The sequence below is a fragment of the Musca domestica genome, unplaced genomic scaffold (genome assembly GCF_030504385.1).
Source record: "Musca domestica strain aabys unplaced genomic scaffold, Musca_domestica.polishedcontigs.V.1.1 32, whole genome shotgun sequence".
In the NCBI taxonomy this organism is placed as follows: domain Eukaryota; kingdom Metazoa; phylum Arthropoda; class Insecta; order Diptera; family Muscidae; genus Musca; species Musca domestica.
In genome coordinates, this window is record NW_026712311.1 from 1,027,905 (window position 1) to 1,054,622 (window position 26,718).

The 26,718-nt window shown below is 30.8% G+C and overlaps 2 protein-coding genes across 2 annotated transcripts in view; both read right to left on the minus strand.

The window, feature by feature from the left end:
- Positions 1 to 26,718, minus strand: part of LOC101901057 (tyrosine-protein phosphatase Lar) — an 898,201-nt gene that overhangs the window by 336,840 nt on the left and 534,643 nt on the right. The gene's annotated exons all lie outside the window — the stretch shown is intronic.
- On the minus strand, positions 20,427 to 21,085 carry LOC131803692 (uncharacterized). Its single transcript, XM_059125209.1, has 3 exons — positions 20,948 to 21,085; positions 20,618 to 20,893; positions 20,427 to 20,558 (listed from the first exon to the last, which is right to left on the minus strand). Exons 1-3 carry the CDS (start codon positions 21,055 to 21,057, stop codon positions 20,459 to 20,461), a joined length of 486 nt encoding a protein of 161 aa, XP_058981192.1. The 5' UTR covers positions 21,058 to 21,085; the 3' UTR covers positions 20,427 to 20,458.

Sequence of the window (26,718 nt, forward strand, 5' to 3'; positions counted from 1 at the left end):
GTAAAAATTTGGGTAACCATGAAGATCTTAAAACGCGAAATGAGCATCCGATTCCATTCAGACTTTGTACATCTCAATATTTCCATCAACACAAGATATGTTATAAAGATGGTAGAGATCGGAACATTTCTTCTGGTCCCTCCCCTACAAATGTTCAAAGTTTTGAATGACCAAAACGATTAGAAAAACTCGAAATAAGCATCCAAATCCATCCATCCATCTCCTAAAACGTCCCACACAAAATCTGTCATAGAGCCGGTAGAGATCGGACCACTTCTTCTGGTACCTCCCCTCTACATAGGGTCAAAGTTTTGAATAATCAAGATATTTATAAAATTCGAAATAAGCATCCGGTGGTCTTCATATCTCACGAATCGCATTATTTCCACTAGCACAAGATCTGCTTTGAAGATGGGATACATCAGTCCACACCACCCGGTACTTCCCCCACAAAGGGTCAATATTTTGAATATTCATGAAGCTCATAAAACTCGAAATTTACATCCGATTCCTTTCAGACTTGGTATATCTCAATATTTCCATCAACACAAAATCTGGCATAGAGCCGGCAGAGATCGGACCATTCCTTCAGATACTTCCCCTACATAGGGTCAAAGTTTTGAATAACCAAAATGTTTATAAAATTCGAAATAAGCATCCGGTAACCTTCATTTCTCACGCATCGTATTATTTTCACTAGCACAAGATCTGCTGTGAAGATGGGAAACATCAGTCCACTTCTTCCGGTAATTCCCCCACAAAGGGTAAAAATTTGGGTAACCATGAAGATCTTAAAACGCGAAATGAGCATCCGATTCCATTCAGACTTTGTACATCTCAATATTTCCATCAACACAAGATATGTTATAAAGATGGTAGAGATCGGAACATTTCTTCTGGTCCCTCCCCTACAAATGTTCAAAGTTTTGAATGACCAAAACGATTAGAAAAACTCGAAATAAGCATCCAAATCCATCCATCCATCTCCTAAAACGTCCCACACAATATTGGCCAACTGCTTCGGAAATCGGAAACTGAAATCTTGAAACATTTCTTAGTTGGAAAATTTGCAAAGAGCCATCCGAATTTGGCCAGTTTGAGGAATTCCTTATTTTGATGGTTTCAGTTTTTTTTTTTTTTTTTTTTTTTTAATAAAAACATTTAAAGTTCCCGTTGTGTTGCAATTCACCTTAAAATGCATAGATTGGCCCAATTCTTGCCATAACGAATTCAATGGCGAGCAAAAAAAATAAAATCGGAAAAACTTTTTGTGAAGCAACGTGTCATTGATTTCATTTTGCGGAATTTTTCCAAAGGTCTCTGTTGTCGTTGGTTGTTTTTTTTTTTTTTTTTTTTGATTTCCCCCTCCCCTCCATTGGCTCTTTCGGTCAGGGTACACTGCTGACCGATTGTTTGTTGAGCGAACGACTGACCAACCTATCAGATGATTTATGACCAGATTCCCATACACAAAATATGCGTATGATTTATGGCATGAAGAGTTTTGTTTGTTTTTGTTTTTTTTTTTTTTGCATTTGTATTGACATAACATTTTTACGGATGGGTATATTTTTGGAAGAACGGCACAACCTGTCATGAGAGTGAAAAAAAAAACAAAAAATGAAAAAAAAAAAAAACACACACAGCAAATGACCAAAAACCCCAAAACGGAAGAAATCTCTTCCAAACAATCTTTGCTATTCTCCTGTTTTTTTTTTTTTCGAAATTGCTGGGGTATTGTGTTTTTGGTTTCGCCGAAAGTAAACTGTGACCCATTTTAAGCGTTATCTATTCTTCGGTGCAAACAGAATTGTCCATTGAAATCAGCGACATGGAAAAGGAGTTGCCCGGCCGCCCAGTCCAGTGATGAGGTGGAAGGAACATCAATTGTGATAAGGGTTAGAGACGGTACTTTGGGGGGAAATGGGTGATTTTTGTCAGTGGCTGTCAGGGAATTTTGCGGTGATTTATATTTGGGGAAATGGTGGAAAAGGATTTTATTTTTTTTTTTAATATCCGAATTTTTTAGTGGTCAATGGAATAGATTTTTTTTCTGTGACACAAATGTTGGCATCACTCAAACTTACCCAAAAAAGGAATTAAAATTTTTTTGACATACCTAGAATGGAAAGAAAATAAGAAATTATTAGATATTTGTAAGGCAGGACAAGAGAACTAGAATAGGATATTCTTTTGGATTTTCAAAAAAAAAAAAAAAAAAAAAAAATTAAATAAATAAAATAAATAAATAAATAAATAAAATAAATAAATAAATAATAAAAAATTCAATAGAAGTCGAGGACAATTTCCCGAGGTTTTTTGATAATTAAATCAGAATTCAGAATCTTAAAAAAAATTTCCAGAGTTATTGAATTACAGAGAGAGATAAAAAACTACAACAAAGTCAAACGCCATAATTTTTACATTTCTTTTTAAATTTTATTAAATGAAAGCAAAAAATATCGGAAATAGCATCAAATTTCAGAATAATTTTAGATTTGTTCGAATTGGCCACTTTTGGCACGAATTATGGCCTTCAAACGACCAATGAAATTGTCACACGCTACCCGAATGTTGCTCTGCGGTATTTTGGGCCATTTCCGGCAAAGCGCTAGCTTGAGGTGATCGAAACTTTGGTATTTTTTGTTGCCAATCTTGCTTTCCAAAATACTCCAATCACAATAGTACAACGGATTGGTATCCGGAGATTTTGGTGGCCATTGTGCACTGGAAATGAGGTGAGAAACCTCATTTTGTATCCATTCTTTGGTGGAGCGTGCTGATAAGTCCGATGGTGCTGAGTCCTCTTGGAATGTCCAAGGTCTGCGGCCAAAATGTTTGCGTGCCAAAGCCTTGGACACCCTTCAGAATATTTTCGCGATAATATTTGGCATTTATTTTGATGCCATGGTCGATTAATTCGAGCAAAGAGCGACCATCGGTTGTTATGGCGGTCCACACCATCACCATGTTCGGCTCTTGAGTTCTGGTGGCCAACCGAAGGTGCACATTTTCAGCTGACCTCTTTGGCAAGTAAACACGATCATTTTGTTTGTTCGCAAACTGCCGGGCAACGAATATTTTCTCATTAAAAAGTATTAGTCGGTTTTGCCGAAAAATGTATACCCTCAGCCAAAATTCAATTATTTAAATTTATTTTGACATCTGTTATGGTTATTCAAATTTTTTGAACCTTTATGGAGTAGGTACCGAAGGAATGGGCCAATATTGTACACTTCGTAACGGACCTATATAAATATGATATAAATATTGCGAAGTGCCAGGTTTGGACTATATTCGCAGATATACATCATCTTCACAACAGATCTGAATAGAATCGGTTGTAAATTATGAGCTTTATGGATATGCACGATTTTGAACATTTTGTGGCGGAGGTACCAGAAGGAATATTCCGATCTCTACCATTTTTTTAACAGATCTTGAAATAATTGAAATATTGAAATGTTCCAAGTCTGAATAGAATCGGATATTAATTTCGCGTTTTATGAGCTTCGTGGATATTCAAAATGTTTACCCCTTGTGGGGGAGGTACCAGAAGGAGTGGACCAAGATATCCCATCTTCACAGCAGATCTTGTGTTGGTAGAAATAATAGGATGTGTGAAATATAAGAAGAACCGGATGCTTATTTCGAACTTTATATTCGTTTTGGTCATCCACAATTTTGACCCTTTGTGGGGGAGGTATCCGAAGAAATGGTCCAATCTCTGTCATTTTTATAATAGATCTTGTGCTGATGGAAATATTGAGATATAGCAAGTCCGAATGAAATCGGATATTAATTTCGTGTTTTATGAGCTTCATGGATATTTACAATTTTTACACCTTGCGAGGGAGGTATCAGAAGGAGTGGACCAAGATATCCCATCTTCACAGCAGATCTTGTTTTTAAAGAAATAATGGGTTGTGTGAAATATAAAAAGAACCGGATACTAATTAGGATTTTATGATGGTTTTGGTTTTTCAAAACTTTGACCCTTTGTGGGGGTTGTACCATGAGAAGTGGTCCGATCTCCACCATCTTTAAAACAAATCTTGTGCTGATGGAAATATTGAGATGTGCCAAGTCTGAATGCAATCATATGTTAATTTCGCTTCATGGGTATTCATAATTTTGACCCTTTGTGAGGGAGTTGCTGATAAAAAATATTGACATGCGTCAAATCCCAATGAGATTGGATGTTATTTTCGCCTTTTGTGGAGTTCCATAGATATTCACAATTTTGACCCTTTGTGGGGGTGGTACCAGAAGGAATGGTCCGATCTCTACCATCTTAACAACAAATTTTGTGCTGATAAAAATATTAAGATGTTCCCAGTTTAAAAGGAACTGGAAGCTCATATTGCGTTTTATAAACTTCATCGCTATTTAAAATTTTGACCCTTTGTGAGGGAGGTACCAGAAGGAGTGAACGGATATATCCCATTTTCACAGCAGATCTTGTGTTTGGAGAAATAATTGGATGTGTGAAATATGAAGAGAACCGGATGCTTATTTCAGATTTTATGATCGTTTTCATATATACCCTCTCTATTCATATGGCTGAGGATATAAAAATCCACGTCTTTATTGGTTCTTGAAAAAATTGAAAAAAAAAAAAAAAAAAACAGGTAGGGTAAGTGTGCCAGTAGTCGGCACTTTTAGGGTTTTCGCGTTTTTAATAATTTTACAAAGTTAATTTATTCAGATTCGAAATTTTGTATAGTTTTTGCAATAATAAATAAAGTTTTAATAACTTTTTATTAAATTTCATAAATTTGTAGTTTTATTAAAACAATCCTTTTTTGCCAGTAGTCGGCACCACTTGCCAATTGTCGGTATGGCATGTTCCAACAGTCGGCATACCAATTTTTTGTAAGAATAATTAATAATAATAATAAATTAATTCATTAAAATATAATATTTTTGTTTAGTTAAACTCATTCGGCTTCTTTATTGTACTTCTCTTAAGAATATGGATTGTTGAGGACCTTCACAGACAAAAATTTAATTTTTATGAGAATAAATCATCTTTTCTTAGCGAAATTGTACACAAAGACAGCTGACAATATATTTGAAGTAAACAAAATACATTTAGTTATAATAGTGCCGACTACTGGGACATGCCGAACTTAGACACACTTACCCTATTTTATATAAAAAAAAAATAGGATTGTCTAGTGGTCCTTGAAGAAATATTTTTAAAAAATCCATATCTCTACTTGCATTTGAAAAAAATAGATAAAAATTCCAGGTTTATATATTGGTCTTTTACAAAAATTAAAAAAAAAACTAGGATTGTTTTTTGGTTTTTGAAAAGATAAAAAAAACCCAGGAAAAATATTGTTTAAAAAATCCACATCTCTACTTGCCTTTGAAAAAAAAATAAATAAAAACTCCACGATTGTCTATTAGTCTTTCACAAAAATTACAAAAACAAGGATTGTTTTTTGGTTTTTGCAAAGATTAAAAAAAACAGGAAAAATATTGTTTAAGAAATCCATGTCTCTTATGGGCCTTGAAAAATATTTAAAAAAAAATACACGTCCCTTGTAGGCCCCCAAAAAATTATTTTTTAAAAAAATCTACGTCTCTTTAGAGGTCTTGAAATAATATTCTTTAAAAAATCCCTTGTAGGCCTCCGAAAAATTAATTTTCAAAAATCTACGTCTCTTTAGAGGTCTTGAAATAATACTCTTTAAAAAATCCACGTCTCTTATGGGCCTTGAAAAATATTAAAAAAAAAATACACATCCCTTGCAGGCCTCCGAAAATTTATTTTTAAAAAATCTTCGTCTCTTTAGAGGTCCTGAAATAATATTCTTTAAAAAATCTACGCATCTGTTGGCCTTTCTGAGCAGGAAATATATATATATATATTTTTTTTTTTTTTTTTTTTTGAAAATTTCAACCTTTTGTGTGGTGGAGTTGCCAGAAAGAGTGGTCCGATATTACCCATCTGCGAAATGGATCTACGTTTTATAATATTATTACGATGTACCATGTTTGGACAAAATCGGATTCTCTCTTCGAGACTTATCGTGAGCTCCAGCCAGCCAGGAAGACAGACAGACGAACGGACATCGCGTAGATCGACTCAAATTTCATGAAACGGATTTGGTGCAAAGAGACCTAGGGTCTAAAATCGCTATTTCGATTAGGCACTAGCCTTATGACTGAGGGTATAAAAATTGTATTTTTTTTGAATTTTTTTTTAAGTGTTCTTTGGGAAGATTCTTAATTCAGAATATATATATTTTTTAGGATTATCTATTTTAATTTTTTTGATTTTTTTTAAATTCTCTTTGGGAAGATTCTGAAGTCAGAATATATATTTTTTAGGATTATCTATTAAAGTATTCCGTGCCTCAAATACCAAAAAAATATGTAATTTTCGTCCGCATTTCCACAACTCTAGTATCATTATATATATTAGACAAAAATAATTGCATACTTTTGGGTATGCCCTCAATGACGAAAAAGAATAAATTGGGAAGATTCTTAAGTCAGAATATATATTTTTAGGATTATCTGTTAAAGTTTTTTCTGCCTGAAATACCAAAAAAGGAATTTTCGCTAACACTTCCAAAACTCTAGTTTCATTATATTAAAAAAATTGCATACTTTTGGGGATACCCTCAATGACGAAAAAGAATAAAATGGGAAGATTCTAAAGTCAGAATATATATTTTTTTGGATTAAAGTGTTTTGTGCCTCAAATACCACAAAACAAGTAAAAAAACATTAAGTCCGGCCGGGCCGAACTTTGAATACCCTTCACTTTGGGTAATGGAAAAATCATCAAAATAGCGAATATCGGAAGATTCCGTTATATGGAGGCTATACCAAAACGTGGACTTATACATGTAATGTTTCGCCACACGAACTAGGACCCATTATGACCTACAAATACCAATTCTCAGACAAATCCGTGCAAAAAATGTGGCAAAAATCATCAAAATACCGAATATCGGGAGGTACCGCTACATAAGGCTATACAAAAACGTGGACCTATACACACAATGTTTCGCCACCGGAGCTAGAACCCACTATGACAAACAAATACCAATTTTTAGACAAACCAATGAAAAAATGTGGCAAAAATCATCAAAATACCGAATATCGGGAGGTACCGCTATATGGGGGCTATACCAAAACGTGGACGTATACATGCAATGTTTCGCCACCGCAGCTAGAACCCATTACGACCAACAAATACCAATTTTTAGACAAATCCATGAAAAAATGCGGTAAAAATCATCAAAATACCGAATATCGGGAGGTACCGTTATATGGAGTCTATACCAAAACGTGGACCTCTACATACAATGTTTCGCCACACGAACTAGGACCCATTATGACCTACAAATACCAATTTTTAGACAAATCCATGAAAAAAATGTGGCAAAAATCATCAAAATACCGAATATCGGGGGGTACCTTATATGGGGATTATACCAAAACGTGGACCGATATATGTTATTTTCAATACCAACCATCCTAGACACAATACATAACTTTCTGCTAAATTTTGACGCCCTATGTCAAATAATGTGGCCTGTGTCGTGATTTCAACAGAGAGACCGACAGACAGACGGACGTCGTTAAATCGACTTAGAATTTTATGCTGATTATGAATAAATATACATTATGGGGTCTAAGACGAATATTTAGGGATGTTACAAACAGAATCACAAAGTTAATATACCCTCCTTTTAAAGGTGGAGGGTATAAAAAAGGAATTTTCGTTAACATTTCTACAATTCTAGATTCATAAGATTTATTACCGAAAAATAAATATAAAATATTGCCTACTTCTGGGGATTTTTTGGGATTATCTAATTTGTAACTTAAATACAAAAAAAATATAATTTTCGCTAGAATTTCCACAACTCCAGTTTAATTGTATTTATTGCACAAAAATAATTGCATACTTTTGGGGATCCTTGAGTCAAAATGTAATTTTTTTAGAATTATCTATTAAAGTATATTTTGCTTCAAATACAAAAAAAAAACACAATTTTCGTTAACATTTCCAAAACTCTATATTCATTATATTTATTACAAAAAATAAAATAAAAAATGTTGCATACTTTTGGGGATGCCCTCAATGATGGAAAAACACAGTATCATGTTTTATGTACTTCCACAAATAAATGCAAAATCATATTTATCATATTATAATACAAATGCACACATTCGCTCACACACACACACACACACTCACACAATGACAACTAGTCATAAAAGAAAATTAAGTAGAGGAAAAAACTCAAACATTCCACAATTTCCAAATGACAACTTCTGGCATGCACAAAAAGAGAGCTGAAGCAAAAATAAATGCAATATGCGACCCTGAAGAGTACCCAGGCAAATTTGTTAGATTTGAATTCCGGGCCACAGTTTTTCTTTTATTTCTCCCAACAATAATACAACAACAAAAACTTGTAACCAACACCAATACAAAAACAAAATGTCGTGCGATGATGTATTCAAATTTCATATGTAAATATTTTTATAGTTGTTGCTTGGCCAAGTGTGAGTCTTTGAGTGTATGTGTGTGTGGAGACGAGAGCAAAAGCCAGGAAAATGCTTTTAGCCAAAGCCAAAAAGATTAAATGTCATTGTCACAGCACAAGATAGAATTGTATGAAATTCTATGCATCATTGTACATGTGTGTGTGCGTGTGTATGTGTATAAGTGTTGGCAATGATGTTGGCTGGTATTGTTGGCTGGCCGTGTGACAACAATATTGCGAACTCGAACAGCAACAAAAAACATTCTAACAGCATTTATACAAAATGTTATTGCACATGCACACACACTCTTACATATATTGAATACACGTATGTGTATATATTGTACAAGTAGTGGTAAACGTGGAAAAATATGTTGTAGCAATGGGAGTACACAATAATATTTCCCGCCTCTTTGGAAATAGGTAACCCCGAAAAAAGGTGAAGGATGAAGATAGGTGTATGGAGAGTTAGAGAAGCCGATATCTTCCTTAGAACTATCCAGAGTTCAGTACCTTTAAATGAGGAAATTTGAAAATGAATTTTTGAACCTCCAACGAATCTGGAATTTTTAAAATGTGGATTTTTGAGTAGTGAAATAAAAGCCTGGCTGATTGACTGAGAATCAACGAAGGGGCTGAAGGTAGAATCTTAAAATTTTGCGCGAGGGTCTGTCTTGGTACATAGGCATATGATAAGGCTGGGTATTTTTAAATTCGTACTAAAAGGTTACAAAATGTATTAAATGTATTGTAAATTTAATTGAAAATTGGACAAACGTTATAAGTTAGAATTCTTAAATTTGGCATGAGAACCACTGATGGAGTGCAGGATAGATGTACCAAAGGTTTTTCGGAAATTCGAACTTTAAGGATACAAAAAGTTCTAAAACGGTGTGTAGGAATAGAGTTAAGACTTAAAATTTGGTATAACAAAAAAATTGGAAAGTAAGTTTGATGTATGAAGGTGGTTTTGGAAATGTGTACTTAAAGTAACAACTGTACTACATGGTACTAAATTCGGTACAATTTGGTTTTTGGTAGAACGGATTGATCTGGCAATTTAAAAATATTGGTGTTGGGATCTCCGCTGGTGGGTAGGGTTAAGAGTAAGAGTTCGGTTTAGAAATGTGTTCACCAAGCGTTCGAAAGTTACTAAATGGTACTAAATTTGGTATTTCGTGAGCGGATATAGCTGATATTCTGATATTTAATAATGAAATTTGGCATTATGACCGCTGTTAGGGTGTAGTGTTGATATTTGAAGGTGGTTTTGGAAATACGTACTAAAAAGTATAAAATGGTACTTAATTAGGTATTTGGGTAATGGTACTAAATTATGTATTTGAGTTGGAAGTCTAAAATTAAATATGGTGATGGTTTGAAAATGTGTACTATATTTGTACGAAAAGTACTAAATGGTTCTAAATGTTGTATTGGGTGCATGTATATTTTGACTTATGTTATGATAATTCAAACTGTTGACCGTTTATGGGAGGGGTCTCGAGGGAGTGGGTCAATATTGTCCATTTCGTAGCTGGCCTAAGTCTGAGAGATTTGGACTAAATCGACCACTTCCTTCACTTGATATGAGACATGTGATAATTTAGGTTGACCAAGATATTCCATTTAATCGAATTCTGGTAAAAATATTGGAATGTGCAAAATTTGAAGAAAATGGACATTAATTTAAACTTTTGATAAGTTGTTAGTAAAAATTTTAACCTTTTATGGGGGAGGTAGGAGTGACCCGATATATTCCATATTTACATCAGTTCACTGGTTGAGAAAAATGTTTAAATCTATGAATTTGGAATATAATCGTTGACTCATTCCAGATGTTATGAGAGATATACGTATTGTAAATTGTGACCCTTTGTGAAGGAGGTACCAGAAGGGGTAAGCCGATGTCTATCATCTTCACACCAGATTTCGTGTTGGAAGTAATACTAGTATATGTGATATTAAAATAGAAGCGGATTTTTAATGAAATGTTTGTTATTAGATTTTTTAAAGATCATTTTTCCTTTCAAGGACCTCAAAAGAGTTTTTTTTTTGTGAAATATTTATATAAGAATCTGTGGATTTCTATTTTAAAATATTTTCCAAGGACTTTTGAATTTTTTTGAAATATTTCCAAAAACCTTGGATTTTTGAAGGATTTATCTCGATTTGTGTTTCAAAAGAACTTCGAAGGACCACTTGGTTTTATTCCAAGGACATTTGAATTTTCAACGAATTTATCCAAGGTGTTATGTGTTAAAAATACTTTTTGAAGCATTTGGATTTTTTTTACATTTTCCCCAAGGACCTGTGCATTTCTAAATATTATTTTCCAAGCACCTTTGGATTTTTATTTTCAAATATTTGTCTGAGTATCTTAATGATCTCTTAATAATATTTTTATTAGGACCGGTAGATGTTTTTTTAATGATTTTTCCAAGGATAGTTTTCAAAGGACCTCAGTGATTTTTTCCGATTAATTTTTAATTTTTTTTCCACAGGACCTGTGGATTTCTAAAAAAAATTCCAAGGACCTGAGGATTTTTTTTTTTCAAATATTTTCATAAGGACCTCAATCAATTAACTTCTTTAAGAATATTCTTCATAGGACCTGTGGATGTTTCGTTTAAATTTCTGTCCAAGAACCTCCAATAACTGTCGATTTTCATTAAAATATTTGTACAAGGACATGAGTGAGTTTTTTTTTTGAATATTTTCCGAGGACGTACCGATTAATTTTTATTTTTTTCAAAGCACCTGTAGATTAAATAAAAAAAATATTTTGCATAGACCTTTGGATTTCTATTATCAAATATTTTTTCAGGGACCTTAATGGGTTTTTCGAATATTTTTCAAAGGACCTGGGGATATTCTTTTTTTAATGATTTTTCCAAGGACCTCCAATAACAGTGGATTTGTATTAAACTATGTTTCCAAGAACCTCTGCGAGTTTTTTTTCGAATATTTTTCCAAAGACGGGACAATTTATTTTTTTTTTCCAAAAGACCTATGAATTAAATCTAAAAATTATTTTCCAAGGACCTTTGGAATTATATTGCCAAATATTTTTCCAAGGACCTAAATCAGTCAATTTTTTTAAGAATATTGTTCATTGACTTGTAGATGTTTCGTTTAAATGGTTTTCCAAAGACCTCCAATAACTGTGGATTTTCATTAAAATGTTTGAGCAAGAACATCCGTTTTTTTTCTAATATTTTCTAAGAACTTGCCGATTTATTTGAATTTTTTTCCACAGGATATGTGGCTTTCTAAAAAAAATCATATATTTCTCCAAGTAATATTTTTAAATATTTTTCCAAGGATTTCAATCAGTTAAGTTTTCTAAGAATATTTTTGTAGGACCTGTGGATGTTTTGTTAAAATTTTTTCCAAGGATTTTAATTTTTTTCCAAAAATTTTAATTAAAATATTTGTGCAATGACATCGGTGTTTTTCTTGCCGATTTATTTTTAATTTTTTTCCAAAGTACCTGTGGATTTGTAAAAAAAATCCAAGGATCTGAAGATTTTTATTATCAAATATGTCTCCAATTATTTTATTTTTATTTTAGAATGTTTTTCCAAGGACTTAGTGATGTTTTTTTTTAAATATTTTATAATTTAAGAATATTTTTTCAAAAAACTTAATAAGAAAATTGTTTTTATTTAGGAATATTTTTTCCAAGGACCTGTGGATATTTATTTAAACATTTTTTCTTTAAGGTTCTCATTATGTGATTTTTAAAAATATATTTTCAATGACATGTAGATATCAACTTCTTGAGATTATTTTTTACAAGAACCTATGAATAATTTGAGAATCATTTTCCTAGGACCAAAAGATTTTTTTAAAAAACATTTCTCAAGGACATGCATATTTCTTTGACTATTTTTCCAAGGATTAGTGGTTTATATTAATATTATTGATTTTTATTTTAAGAATATCGTTAATTAATAATTGTTTTAAAGACCTTTATAAATCATTGATAATAAATGAGGATTTTCAAAAACATTTTTTTCCACGCTCCTGACCTAACCTCTAACCCTCTCAACCCCATTTCCCCAAAAACTTGCGTCCTTGCAATCCTAAAAATACACTTTTTTGGAAACGAACCAAATAACAGACATGCAATGGGAGACGACAACTGACGACTACGACGACATTACAACTTATGAAAATATGTCAAGTATTTAACTTCCTTTTGCTTGCTCTGCTCGTGAGTGTGTCTGCCTGTGTCGAAGCTCACAAAATTCAGAGATTTCGACATTCCTCAACAAAAGTCCTGTTTTTTTTTTTCAATTTATTTGCATAGTTGGATTTTCTGCTTAGCTAGGATTCGAAATGTAGCCACGACTTGTAGTCTGGCAGAGAGTCAGCAGAAAATGGAATCAACGATGTCATCTCATCGTCGTCGTCGTCGTTCCGACTGAAAGTCATTATCGTCATCACTCGGGCTACACATATAATAAAAATAATATTTGCATACCTTTCATAATGGAATTCCTTTTTTTTTTTGCTTTTGGTTAAAGAATGTCAATGTTTCAAAATTTTGGGAAGCTAGGTGGATGAGAGGTGGGTGGCAGGAAGAAGGAGTAACGGATCACATATATTACTATCAAAAATCTCACTCACATCCCTCACACACACACATTTGCAATGAAACTTTTTGGGAAAATGTTTTGCTTTCTACCCACCGCAGACGACTTCTGGTTGGATTATGTTGTCAAGATCTGAACTTGGTTTTGGGGTTATATGGTTTTGTTTTTGATCTCCCCACGCCACACCCCTCCCCACAAATGCATGAAATATTTCTGTTCTATTACACACACACACAAATACCACAAATTTTCAAAACACTTGACTTGAGAAATTGTTTTTTGAGCTCTAGCTTCCCCACTCACTCCCCTCTCCTCCCCCTTGCCATTTTCTCGAGAGCTTTTTTTTTGGCAAATTTTAAAACAAAGGGGCATGGCAATGTCATGTCAAGCAGGGGGGAGGGGGGTAAGGGGATTTCATGTTATATTTGTTTCAAATGAGTTTTTGTTCTCCGGTTCCTCTGCGTTGCTTGCTCTGTGATAAGTGGTTTGCGGATTGTTTTTACATTTTTGATATATTATGTTGTCAGGATGTGTGTGTGGCGAGAGTGAGAGATAGAGACAGATACATGGTCGGAATTTTAGATTTATTCCATATGATTGAAGTTAATATAATTACGTTTCTTAATGTAATTTGATTAAGGTTCGAGTGTGTGTTCGGAATATAAACAATAAATGCGAAAACCATGGATTTAATATTTATGGAAAATGTACAAATTAAAAAAATTGAATAATTTTATTTTTTTACTTAACGAAATAAATATTTGAAATAATTATTTACAAAATTTACTATTTTGAGTCAATTTTCCTAAAATTCTTCTTCCTTCGAATGTATGTATTATTTACAATAAATTTTTCATAATTCTATAAAATTCCACAGAACCTTCTGAATTGTAAAATTTGAATTTCCAAGGACCTCAAATAGATATGGATTTTCATTAAAATATTTTTCTCAGTGAGTTTTTTTTTTTCAAATATATATTTTTAATTTTTGCCAAAGAACCTGTAGATTTAAAAAATATACAAGTACCTGCGGATTTTTATTTACAAATATTTTTTCAAGGACTTTTAAAGGAAGGAATTTTTTAAAAATATTGTTTATAGGACCTGTGGATGTTTTGTTTAATATTTTTTTTTTTTTTTACAAAAACCTCCAATAACTGTGGATTTTCATTTAAATATTTGTGCAAGGGCATCAGTGAGTTTATTCTATGACTTTTTTTCAAAAACATGCCGTTTCAGTTTTTTTTTCAAAGGACTTGTGGATTTTGGAAAAATCTAAAAGTGTTCAAAAATTTTCCTAAGGACCCTAATGTGCGAAATTTTTAAAAATGTTCTGTGTTTTTTTACTATTTTTCTAAGGACCTTAATCCCAGAAGTGTTTTTATTTAAGAATGTTTCTTACAAGGACCTGGGGATACTTATTTGTTTTCAAGGTACTCAATATGTAATTTTTAAAAATATTTTTCCAAAGACTTATGGTTAGTTAGTTTCAGTTTTTTTTTTTCAAAGGACTTGTGGATTTCAGAAAAATTTAAAAGTGTTTTTATGTTCAAGAAATTTCTTAAGTACCTTAATGATGACCTCTGGTTATTTTTTAAAATTGTTTGTGTTTTTTTTTAGTATTTTTCCAAGGACCTTAATCCCAGAAGTGCTTTTATTTAAGAATGTTTCTTCCAAGGACCTGTGGATACTTATTTGTTTTCAAGGTCCTCAATATGTAATTTTTAAAAATATCTTTCCAATGACCTGTGGATATAAATTTCAAAATATTTTTCCAAAGACATTAAATTTATGAGATTGTTTTTACAAGAACATATGGATAATTTTAGAATAATTTTCCTGGGATTAATAAATTTTTCAAAAATACATTTCAAGGGCATGTCTATTTCTTTGAAGATTTTTCCATATTATATTATATATTTATAATTTTATCTTCCTTCGAAAAAATCTATAACATTTCACAGAGTCTTCTAAAGTGTGAAATTTCATTTTTTATAAAGTTATTGAATATTAAACAAGGGCCTTAAAGAAAAGTCCTGAAATACACCATCTACAGCAAATTTTAACTGGTTCCTAAAAAAACTATTCTTTACAAAAATCCATTTTTGTGACACAAGATGGTCCCTTACAAAATATTCTTGATGACCCGAGCAAATATTCCGGATTATTGGTCAGAAGATCCTTGAACAAATATTCTATAAAAAATTCGACGTTTTTATTCTCTCAATGATCATAAAAATTAAAAAAAAAAAATAGATTTTGAAAAATGTTTTAACACGAAAAAATTCGTCAACAAGCCTTTGCCATGGAGTATTAACAAATATTTTTAAGAACCTTCCATACCCACAATCAGGGATTTTGAAGAGAATTTTTCAAGGTCCTTCCAATGCATCAAATATCATTTTAATCTTACTGGGCCATAAATGTGGATTTTTAAGAATTTCCGAGACTTCAAACGCCAGCAAGTCCTTGCCATGGAGTATTAAAGAATATTTTTTAAGAACCATCCAGACCCACAATCAGGTATTTTAATTTATTCAAGAGCATTAAACCTGATCTTGTAGGAATTTTCTGAGCCATAAATGTGGAGCTTTAGGAATTTCCAGGGCTTCACGTGTAGATTTTTCACGGATATTTTTCAATGCGAAGGAGAATAAGGAATATAAGAATAATAGTCTTCGAATTTCAAGGATAACTTTTATGGAATTAATTTTTAATAACATTTGTTACACGGACTTTCAGGAATATCTCTTTCCAAGACGAAAAATGTCGAATAATTAGAAATAGTCTTTAATGGGTTACCATGACCAGAAAACGTGTTATTTTAAATATTTCCTCAAGGACCTTCCTGGATTTCAAATGTATATATGTTTTTAATATTTTTCAAGGCAGGTAATAGTCTTCTATTATTAATGATAACATTTAACGAACTCCGGCGGCACCCTCTAGGGCCACAAAAAATAAACTTTTTAGTAAAATTTAGAACAACGAATGTTGTACTATTATGGACATTCCAGAGCTATAAACATAGATTTTTTTAAATGAAGGACCTCGTTGAAAATATTCCAGACCGATATATTCATATTCAAGGACTTCCGAAAGCCACAAATGTGGATTTTAATTAAACATTTTTTAGGGATCCTTCGATGGAAAAAATATACCAAAAATAACTTCCTCTTAGGTCCTTGGAACATTTTTCTAAAACAAAAAATATTTATATGGGTCCTTTGATAAATATTCTTAGTGGTCCTTGGAAAATATCAATGTAAAAAAGACCACTGGAAAAATATTCTAACTCTAAACTATTTTTAAGAAATCTTTATAGAACCATTTTAAAAAAATAAACACGTCCTTGTAAAACTAATCCACAGTTATATGGGAAAATATTCTTAAACATCCGCGAGTCTTTGGAAATATTTTGTACAATATATTTTTTTTTTTTTTTAATAACCAAGTCCTTCTTAAGGAGATTCTTAACTAAACATAAACAGATCCAATGAGCCTTGAAAAAAATAATTTAAATTAAAAATCCACAGGCCATTGGAACAAATTTCTCAAAAAATGTGATTTCATTCATTGAAAAGGTCCTTAAAAATCCATTTTTTAAGAATGCACGTGGATATGTCGTTCAGAAAATAATTTATAATATATTCACGTTAAAGGGTCCTCGACAAAAAAAAAATAGATAAATTTGCTATCTACAGTACTACAACTACTTTACTATTAATAGTAAATTTTCAAAGTAGTAAATTTTCAAAAAATTTACTATTTACAGTAAATAACTATAACTTTTTTTCCAAAAATGTTACTATTTATAGTAAATTTTCTCCAAATTACTATTTATAGAAAGTTTTCTCCAAATTACTATTTATAGAAAGTTTTCCAAAAATTTACTATTTATAGTAAATTTTCTCAAAATTACTATTTATAGTAGATTTTCACAAAATTTGCTATTTATAGCAAATTTTTACAATTTAAATTTACTATTTAAAGTAAATGTTCACAAAATTTACTATTTATAGTAAATGTTCACAAAATTTACTATTCATAGTAAATTTTCCCAACATTTACTATTTTAGTAAATTTTCCCCAAATTTACTATTTATAGTACATTTTCCCCAAATTTACTATTTATAGTAAATTTTCACAAAATGTTTTATTTGTAGTTAATTTTTACAAAATCTACTATTTGTAGTAAATTTTCCCAAAATTTACCATTTATAGTAAATTTTCTCAACATTTACTATTTATAGTAAATTTTCCCAACATTTACTATTTATAGTAAATTTTCCCAACATTTACTATTTATAGTAAATTTTCCCAACATTTTCCCAAAATTAACTATTTTTTGCAAATTTTCCCAAAATTTACTATTTTTAGCAAATTTTCCCAAAATTTACTATTTATAGTAAATTTTCACAAAATTTACTATTTATAAAAAAATAACTTTTCCCTCATAATATAAAAAAAAATAATTGTTGCCTATCTTCATTATAGTAAATTTATACAAAATTTTTATTAGTAAATTTTCCCAAAATCTACTATTTATAGTAAATTTTCACAAAATTTACTATTTTTCCCAACATTTACTATTTATAGTAAATTTCCCCAACATTTGCTATTTATTGCACATTTTAATAAAATTTACTATTAGTCGTAAATAATCCCAAATTTTACTCTTTATAGTAATTTTTCCGAAAATTTAATATTTATAGTAAATTTTCACAAAATTAAATTTACTATTTATAGCAAATATTCCCAAAATTTACTATCAGTAGTAAATTTTCCCAAAATTTACTATTAGTAGTATATTTACCTAAAATTTACTATTTATAGTAAATTTTCACAAAATTTACTATTTAAAGTAAATTTTCACAAAATTTACTATTTAAAGTAAATTTTCACAAAATTTACTATTTATAGTAAATTTTCACAAAATTTACTATTTATAGTAAATTTTCACAAAATTTACTATTTAAAGTGAATTTTCCCAAAATTTACTATTTATAGAAAATTTTCCCAAAATTTACTATTTTTTGTAAATTTTCCCAAAATTTACTGCTTATAGTAAATTTTCACAAAATTTACTATTTATAGTAAATTTTCACAAAATTTACTATTTATAGTAAATTTTCCAAAATTTACTATTTATCGTAAATTTTCACAAAATTTACTATTTATAGTAAATTTTCCAAAATTTACTATTTATCGTAAATTTTCCCAAAATTTATTTATTTATAGTAAATTTTCCCAAAATTTACTATTTATAGTAAATTTTCCAAAAAATTACTATTTAAAGTAAATTTTCTCAAAATTTACTATTTGTAGTAAGTTTTCCCAAAATTTAATATTTATAGTAAATTTTCCCAAAATTTACTATTTATAGTAAATGAACTTGTATAGATACCCTTTTACCGGGGGGCATAACATGTTTTACCATTCAATTATTTGACAATTTAAGATTTGTCATTATTAGTCATGGCAACTAAAGTCATGTGATAACGTTACATGTATCACACGACAAGTTGCAATTTTTCACACTAATACACACACACACATACTTACTCCCTTTTCGCTTAGCAGGCAGATATATAACACCACTAATCAAATGGAGTTGTATGACACACACAAAAAGCAAATCGAGGAGAGAGAAAAAAAAAACAAACACGCTGATAAATCTGACAGGATATGTGACAGAAAATCATGATGACTTACAAATATGAAGAAATGTAGTTGTCGTTGAAGAAGGAGAAGGAGAAAGAGAAAATAAAACAATGGCATTTTTCGCAGCGATATGCACACATACACACACATATTCCATGGATGAAAAAAATGAAGATGATGACGAAGAGGATCCATGTTAGTCATATTTTTTCTTTGTCATGCTTGAAATGAGTAACAATGAATTTGTAAGAAAAACTGCGGAAAAACGGCGTTGGAGAAAACAAAAAAATTAAAAACAAAGGCAGAAAAACGATGGCATGGGATCCAAAACGACTTATGACAAAACACGGCGGGAAAACAAGGCGAAAAGCCCTTTGTTTCGTGGAAAATGGCAAATGACGGGCCGAAGAAACAGTCGCAAAGAAGAAAACTCAACAATTTGAATATGTAACACGTAATAATAAATGAATGTGTGGAACAAGTGTCAACAAATGTCAACGTTTTTCAAATTTACTTTGTGCGACAATTTCGCGCCATGGATTTTGGGGAAGATTAGGAGGAAGGGAGTGAGTGAGTATGTGTAATAATCGTGTAATCTTTTTTTCTTTGGTCGTTCCCAAAAAATTCGTTACTCCTCCCCCCTTAACTTCCACTTTCTAATATCTCGTCACATAACAATTATTTACAGGCATCAAATTTCGCTCCGCCCCCTCCCCTCTCCAGCTAACCACAAGTTTTGTGTCTTGTCTTTGATTTGTGGGGGATGAGGAGGCGGGCCTTAGACATATAACAGCTACTTGTATCTCAAGTGTCAAAAGTTACACGCGGGGTTGACATGAATCTGTCACACGTAAAAGTTTGACAAGTGTTTTTACTTCAAGTTGACAGCAATTTTCTGGCCTTAGCCACCCACCAAAAAGCACCGTCGTTGAAAGCAATTTATTCTTCTTAGTTTCCATATTTTTTTGTCGCTACATTGCTTCTTTGGAAGGAAATATGATATACAAAATTTACGTTTCTTGTCTGGTGTGTATAATTTTATAGCATACTTCTAGGGGCGTTCTTTATGAGGTTTTTTTTCGGTGTGTTCTTTGCTCTCAGATAAAATTTATTGGCAATTTATGTAATATTGGATGGATTCTCCCAACAAACGTTGGGGAAGAGGGTGGAAAAATTTAAAAAAAAATCCCTTTGACTATTTCTTAAAATTTTCGGATTTTATAAAATTTAATAGACATGGTAAACCGGGGGCAGATGCATTCAAAAATATATTGCATACTTTTAGGATAATCAATCTAAACTTACAGCCTGTTCCACGATATCGAAAGAACACGTTCGCACTACTTTTACACGACAAACAGCTGATTTCCGTTCCACTAAAATCCATCAGAACGAAAATTTGCACGAAAATCAAAGCGAAAGAAAACGTAAGCGTTTCAGTGTAATTTTGCGTTCAACTATATTTTTTCTTTCGTACGCATGCGAACACAAATGTCAAAATCAGTCACTTGTGTGTTTGCTGTCGTATGATGACAATTAAGGAAAATTGTTTTAACATAAACATTGCTTGATTGAAAATGGAAACAAAAATGTAAGTTAAAATAATAAATGCAATTTAATATGTGAACAACAAATATATATTTTTTTTATTTTCTCGATTCCAGCACGAAAAAATAACTACACAGCTGCGGGCACTAGTTGAGTATATGGAGGAGAATCCTGAGTTCGCCAGAGGAGTGCAAATTTTTGGAAACAGCAGGCAATGCCTGAAAAACCACTGGAAGAAATTAGTTTTTAAATTAAATACCATACATTGTTCTTTCATAGAAAGCCTACATTGTGTTGTGTTCCTCTGTGAGTGTCGGCTTTTTTATCCATTGGCCGCAAATGTGGTCCTCAATGGTTCTGCTCACTGTCGACTTCGCTGTTGAAGTCAAGGCTTCGTTCCCTAAATTCTGTTGGTAGCTTCCTGTCGCCAAAAACCGCAAGAATGTGCCAAGTTTTAAATCGGGGCGGATTTGGGTAGTTCTACAACCGTGCACCCACTTCTCTTCCATCATATCCAAAAGAGACCGAAAAACTTCCTTCGACCCACAAAAATTGGCCACAAACCTAGAAAAATTCATTTTTTATTATTTCAAAATGTAAAAATACAATCATACTTACTGGTTGTTAGGTACTTCAAATAAATTCGAAGCATCTCTTAAATGCCTCCGTGGCACATTTTGAACCTCCTCCACATCATTCATAAAAAATAGGGCTACAGAAATATTCATTTTTTTTATTTTTTAATAGCACAAATAGTTTGAACACAATCTTTATTCTGTTTGTTTATTTACAATTTGTTTGTTTACAACTGAACTGTCAGTTGAGACAGAGCCACTGCTGCTTTTTCGCGTTTAAATTAGACATTTGGCGATTTTTTTGCCTTATTTCGCGATTAATTTTTCCAAAAAATATTTAGCAACACTGAATCACGTAAGGCTATGCGAAAGAAAGAACGAAAGTTAGTGGAACGCATTCTTATACGAAAGTGAGTGAGTAGCCTTCGTTCGCACAAATTTTCTTTCGAGATCGTGGAACAGGCTGTTAGTCGAAGAAGGATTTTTTCATACCACCCTCGTAGCAAGGCCTTTTTATTTTGATCTATTTTAAAATTGAAGATGAAAACAAGATACCAGAATTATGGTCATATTTCGTGGCATGAATCTTCTCTTATTCTACCTATTTTTTTTCTTTTTTGCCAAAATGTCACCTCAGATTTTTTCTCGCCTAACTTGAAGAATATCAACAATTTTTTTACAGTTTTTGTTCCTCAAGAACCCCAAGACGCTTAAATGAGTGTGTGTGAATTTGTGTATTTTGGCGGCCAGAGCGAGAGTATATGTTTTGATGTCTATAAAGAATATAAAGTGTGTTTTTGATATGAAAAATGTTGTGCTTTGTTGCTTTTTTCTCCTTGGTCTTGGTCCCGCAGAAGTAAATCAAACAGAAAACAGCTTAACTTTTGTATCATTTTTCATTTTTATGCCACTCGCTGTAGGTTTTTTTTCGTCATTCTTCTTCAACGATTCATTTTGTTTTTGGCAAATTCTCATATATTTCCACTTTTTGGTAATGCGATTTTTTTTTTTCATCTTTGTCTTAGCCATGATGGTTGGCTGGCCTTTAAGCTTCTCAGAAAGAAAATTTGATGAAAATAACAATCAACTGGAACAGAGACCGAAACATCTAGTCGCCGGGCATTACTTGATTTGAAATGAAATGGAAAACTAAATCTGTTCTGAGAACAGCTGTCAAAAAATATTAAATGATTTCGTTTTGAGTCATGTGATACACTACTCCTCGTCGGGGTGAAATATTGTGAATGATGGTTTGTTGGGACAAAAACAAACTGCAGAAAAAAAAATTAAATTAAAAAACCGAATGGGAAAATAAAGTAAAATAAATGATTTATGTTTTGTCAAACCAAGGAAACGAAGAAAAAAAAAATAAGCAACGAATGATTGCCCAGATTGGTTGCATAGGGTCATTAGCAGAATTGTGGTGGGGGCAATTTTTGCTGGAACTATTGTCTTGTTATGAGGAACATGTGTTGCAAGCTTTGTAATTAAATTTTGAGAAAATTTACTAGAAGAAGTAAATTTTGTGAAAAATTACTAAAAATAGTAATTTTTTTGAAAAAATACTAAAAATAGTAAATTTTGTGAAAATTTATTAAAAATAGTAAATTTTTTGAAAAAATACTAAAAATAGTAAATTTTTTGCAAATTTATTATATATAGTAAATTTTGTGAAAATTTATTAAAAATAGTAAATTTTGTGAAAATTTACTAATAATAGTAAATCTTACGAAAATTTAATAAAAATATATATTCTTACGAAAATTTAGTAAAAGTAGTAAATTTTGTGAAAATATAAATAGTAAATTTTGAGAAAATTTACTAAAAATAGTAAATTCTGAGAAAATTTACTAAAAATAGTAAATTCTGAGAAAATTTACTAAAAATAGTAAATTCTGAGAAAATTTACTAAAAGTAGTAAATTCTGAGAAAATTTACTAAAAGTAGTAAATTCTGAGAAAATTTACTAAAAGTAGTAAATTCTGAGAAAATTTACTAATAGTAGTAAATTCTGAGAAAATTTACGAAAAGTAGTAAATTCTAAAAAAAAAAATTACTAAAAATAGTAAATTCTGAGAAAATCTACTAAAAATTTTGAGAAAATTAACTATAAATAGTAAATATTGAGAAAATTTACTATAAATAGTAAATATTGAGAAAATTTACTAAAAATAGTAAATCTTACGAAAATTTACTAAAAATAGTAAATTTTGTGAAAATTTACTAAAAATAGTAAATTTTGTGAAAATTTACTAAAAATAGTAAATTTTGTGAAAATTTACTAAAAATAGTAAATTTTGAGAAAATAGTAAATATTGAGAAAATTTACTATAAATAGCAAAAATGTGCGAAAATTTACTATAAATATCAAAATGTGCGAAAATTTACTATTAATAGCAAAATGTGCGAAAATTTACTATAAATAGCAAAATGTGCGAAAATTTACTATAAATAGCAAAATGTGCGAAAATTTACTATAAATAGCAAATTTTGCAAAAATCTATTATAAATAGCAATTTTTGCGAAAATCTATTATAAATAGCAAATTTAGCAAAAATTTACTATAAATAGCAAAATTGGCAAAAATTGTTGAAAATAGCAAATTCTGCGAAAATTCACTATGAAGAGTGAAATTTTTGAAAATGTTCTATGAATAATAAAAATTGTTTAAATTTACAACAAGTAATAAATTTGGCAATAATTTATTATAAATGGTAACATTTGTGATATTTTTATTTTAATTATAAGTTTTGTAAAATTATATTAAACCTAGTACATTTTGTAAAAAAATTCTTAAAAATAGTTAGTCATGTGTGAATTTTTTTCAACGATATTCAGACCAAGAAACTTGGATTTTTTAAAGAATATTTTTAAAGAACATTCAGTCTAAGAAACGTGGATTTTTTAAAGAATATTTTTCAAACGACATTCCGACCAAGAAACGTGAACTTTTTAAAGAATATTTTTTAAAGAACATTCACTCTAAGAAACGTGGATTTTTTAAAGAATATTTTTCAAAAGACATTCCGACCAAGAAACGTGGATTTTTTAAAGAATATTTTTCAAAGGACATTCGGACCAAGAAACGTGGATTTTTTAAAGAATATTTTTCAAAGGACATTCCGACCAAGAAACGTGGATTTTTAAAGAATATTTTTCCAAGGACATTCAGACCATGAACGTGGATTTTTTAAAGAATATTTTTCAAAGGACATTCAGACAAGGAAACGTGGATTTTTTAAAGAATATTTTTTCAAGGACTCTTAGACAAGGAAACGTGGATTTTTTAAAAAATATTTTTTCAAGGACTTTTAGACAAGGAAACGTGGATTTTTTAAAGAATATTTTTTCAAGGACTTTTAGACAAGGAAACGTGGATTTTTAAAGAATATTTTTCAAAGGTCTTTTAGGCAAAGAAACGTGGATTTTTTAAAGAATATTTTTCAAAGAACATTCCGACCATGAAACGTGGATTTTTCAAAGAATATTTTTCAAAGAACATTCCGACCAAGAAACGTGGATTTTTCAAAGAATATTTTTCAAAGGACTTTTAGACCATAAAATGTGGATTTGTTAGAGAATATTTTTCAAAGGACATTAAGTCCAAGAAATGAGGATTTTTTAACGAATATTTTTTAATGGACATTCAGACCAAAAAACGTGGATTCTTTAATGAATATTTTTCAAAGGACTTTTAGACCATGAAACGTAGATTTTTTAAAGAATATTTTTCAAAGGACATGAAACGTGGATTTTTTAAGAATCCTTTGCAAGGATTATTAGACAAAGAAATAGAAAATTTGGTAATAATTTACTATAAGTAGTACAATTTATTATTTTTTTATTATAAATTTTGTAAAATTACCTAAAATCTAGTCAATTTTGTATAAATTTTTTAAAAATAGTTTGTTATGTGAATAATCACCCTAAATTACCAATTTCTGAAAAATAGTGTCTACTTTTAGGATTTAATTATAAACCTCGTATTATTCATTATTCTCTTTTAATTTCCCATAATTTAATTCATTTTCCTTGTGGGTGTCACCAACAACACAATGCTAAACATTCGTGAAAATCTCTTTCTCTCTCTGACAATATTAGTTTTTATATTATTTGCAGGTGTTGCTGCTTTGAGACATTTCTTGTTTTGTTGAAACTGTTGTTTTGTTCAATTTCCAACACACAGTTTGCTTTTAGTGATGATACTTTGTCATCGCGTTACATCCATCCACCTTTTACGGAGGAGTGATTTTTTTTGTACACAAATTTTTTGTTGCATACTTTAGGGAGTTCTAACATCACCAAAATAGACAACTGCTGCTGCAATTGCTGGTTTCGCGTTAGTCTGTTGATAGTCTAACCAACATTCAACATCGCGGGTGTTTGCCTATGCCATTGATGCTGTTCTTGCCACTATTTACTGCTGCATAAACTCCAACAGCAGCAACAACAACAACACCAGTTAGAGCAGCAGCTGCAACGATTAATAGTGAAACTTGAAATTACTACCTGCTGTTTGCCTGCTCCGAGTTTGTTGGGATATCTTCGCAAACAGTTGGGGAATTTTGATTAAAAATGCTTGCACGTAGAACCAAAAAAAGAAGATAATACACGTATGATGTTGTTCGACGAACGAACAACAGCACTCAACAGTGGTGTCGTGGTGTTGCTGCTGCTGACATTCAACACTATTCTAATGGGGATTCCGGTAAGGCGAACTATCTTCAATGCAGACACCAAGAGAAAAAATATTCTGGCAAAACAACAATCCATTTTCGGCAAGGGAACTTTTAAACTCCATATTTGAGGGATAAAAAAATTTAATGGGAATAGAGCTTTCTAAGTGGACTAAAATTTAGAAACATGAGCCCTAGGTGTATCCTTTAGGTCCTTATAATGATTTTATGACATTCATTCATAACTGAAAAATTTGTTCGCCAAATACCCACAAGCAAAAATCCGATTCAACATTGCCATCCCTGGTTCCATATAATATATATCTTTCACCATGTTCATCTTTTACGGAAGCTGTGATTTAATGAAATTAAAATTGTCTCATAATGGGAATTTGCGGAAAGACTGTCACATCAACGGAGGATGTGAGCAATGGGTGGATGTGTGTGTGTGTGTGTGCGAAATATAACCTGCCGTAGAACACTATCCAGTTTTAAGATTAATGCAATTTAATATGATAATCCATTATCCGCTATAAAAATATATGAATGACTTGTAAATAATTGCCAAACATAAATTAATTTTAAAACGGAACTGAGTCAGGCCAAATTAAAATGTTGGAAATGGGAAAAGATGGAATTTATAGAGGATAAAAAATTTATTTCCAAGAAAATTTATAATCTGTAATATTTCAAAAATTCATTATTTGTAGATATTATCCATTTACAGTAAATTTTTACAAAATTTCCTTCTTCTTGGTCCAATAATCCTTTGAAAAATATTCTTTAAAAAATCCACGTTTCATGGTTTAAATGTCCTTTGAAAAATATTCTTTAAAAAATCCACGTTTCATGGTTTAAATGTCCTTTGAAAAATATTCTTTAAAAAATCCACGTTTCATGGTTTAAATGTCCTTTGAAAAATATTCTTTAAAAAATCCACGTTTCTTGGTCTGAATGTCCTTTGAAAAATATTCTTTAAAAAATCCACGTTTCTTGGTCTGAATGTCCTTTGAAAAATATTCTTTAAAAAATCCACGTTTCATGGTTTAAATGTCCTTTGAAAAATATTCTTTAAAAAATCCACGTTTCATGGTTTAAATGTCCTTTGAAAAATATTCTTTAAAAAATTCACATTTTT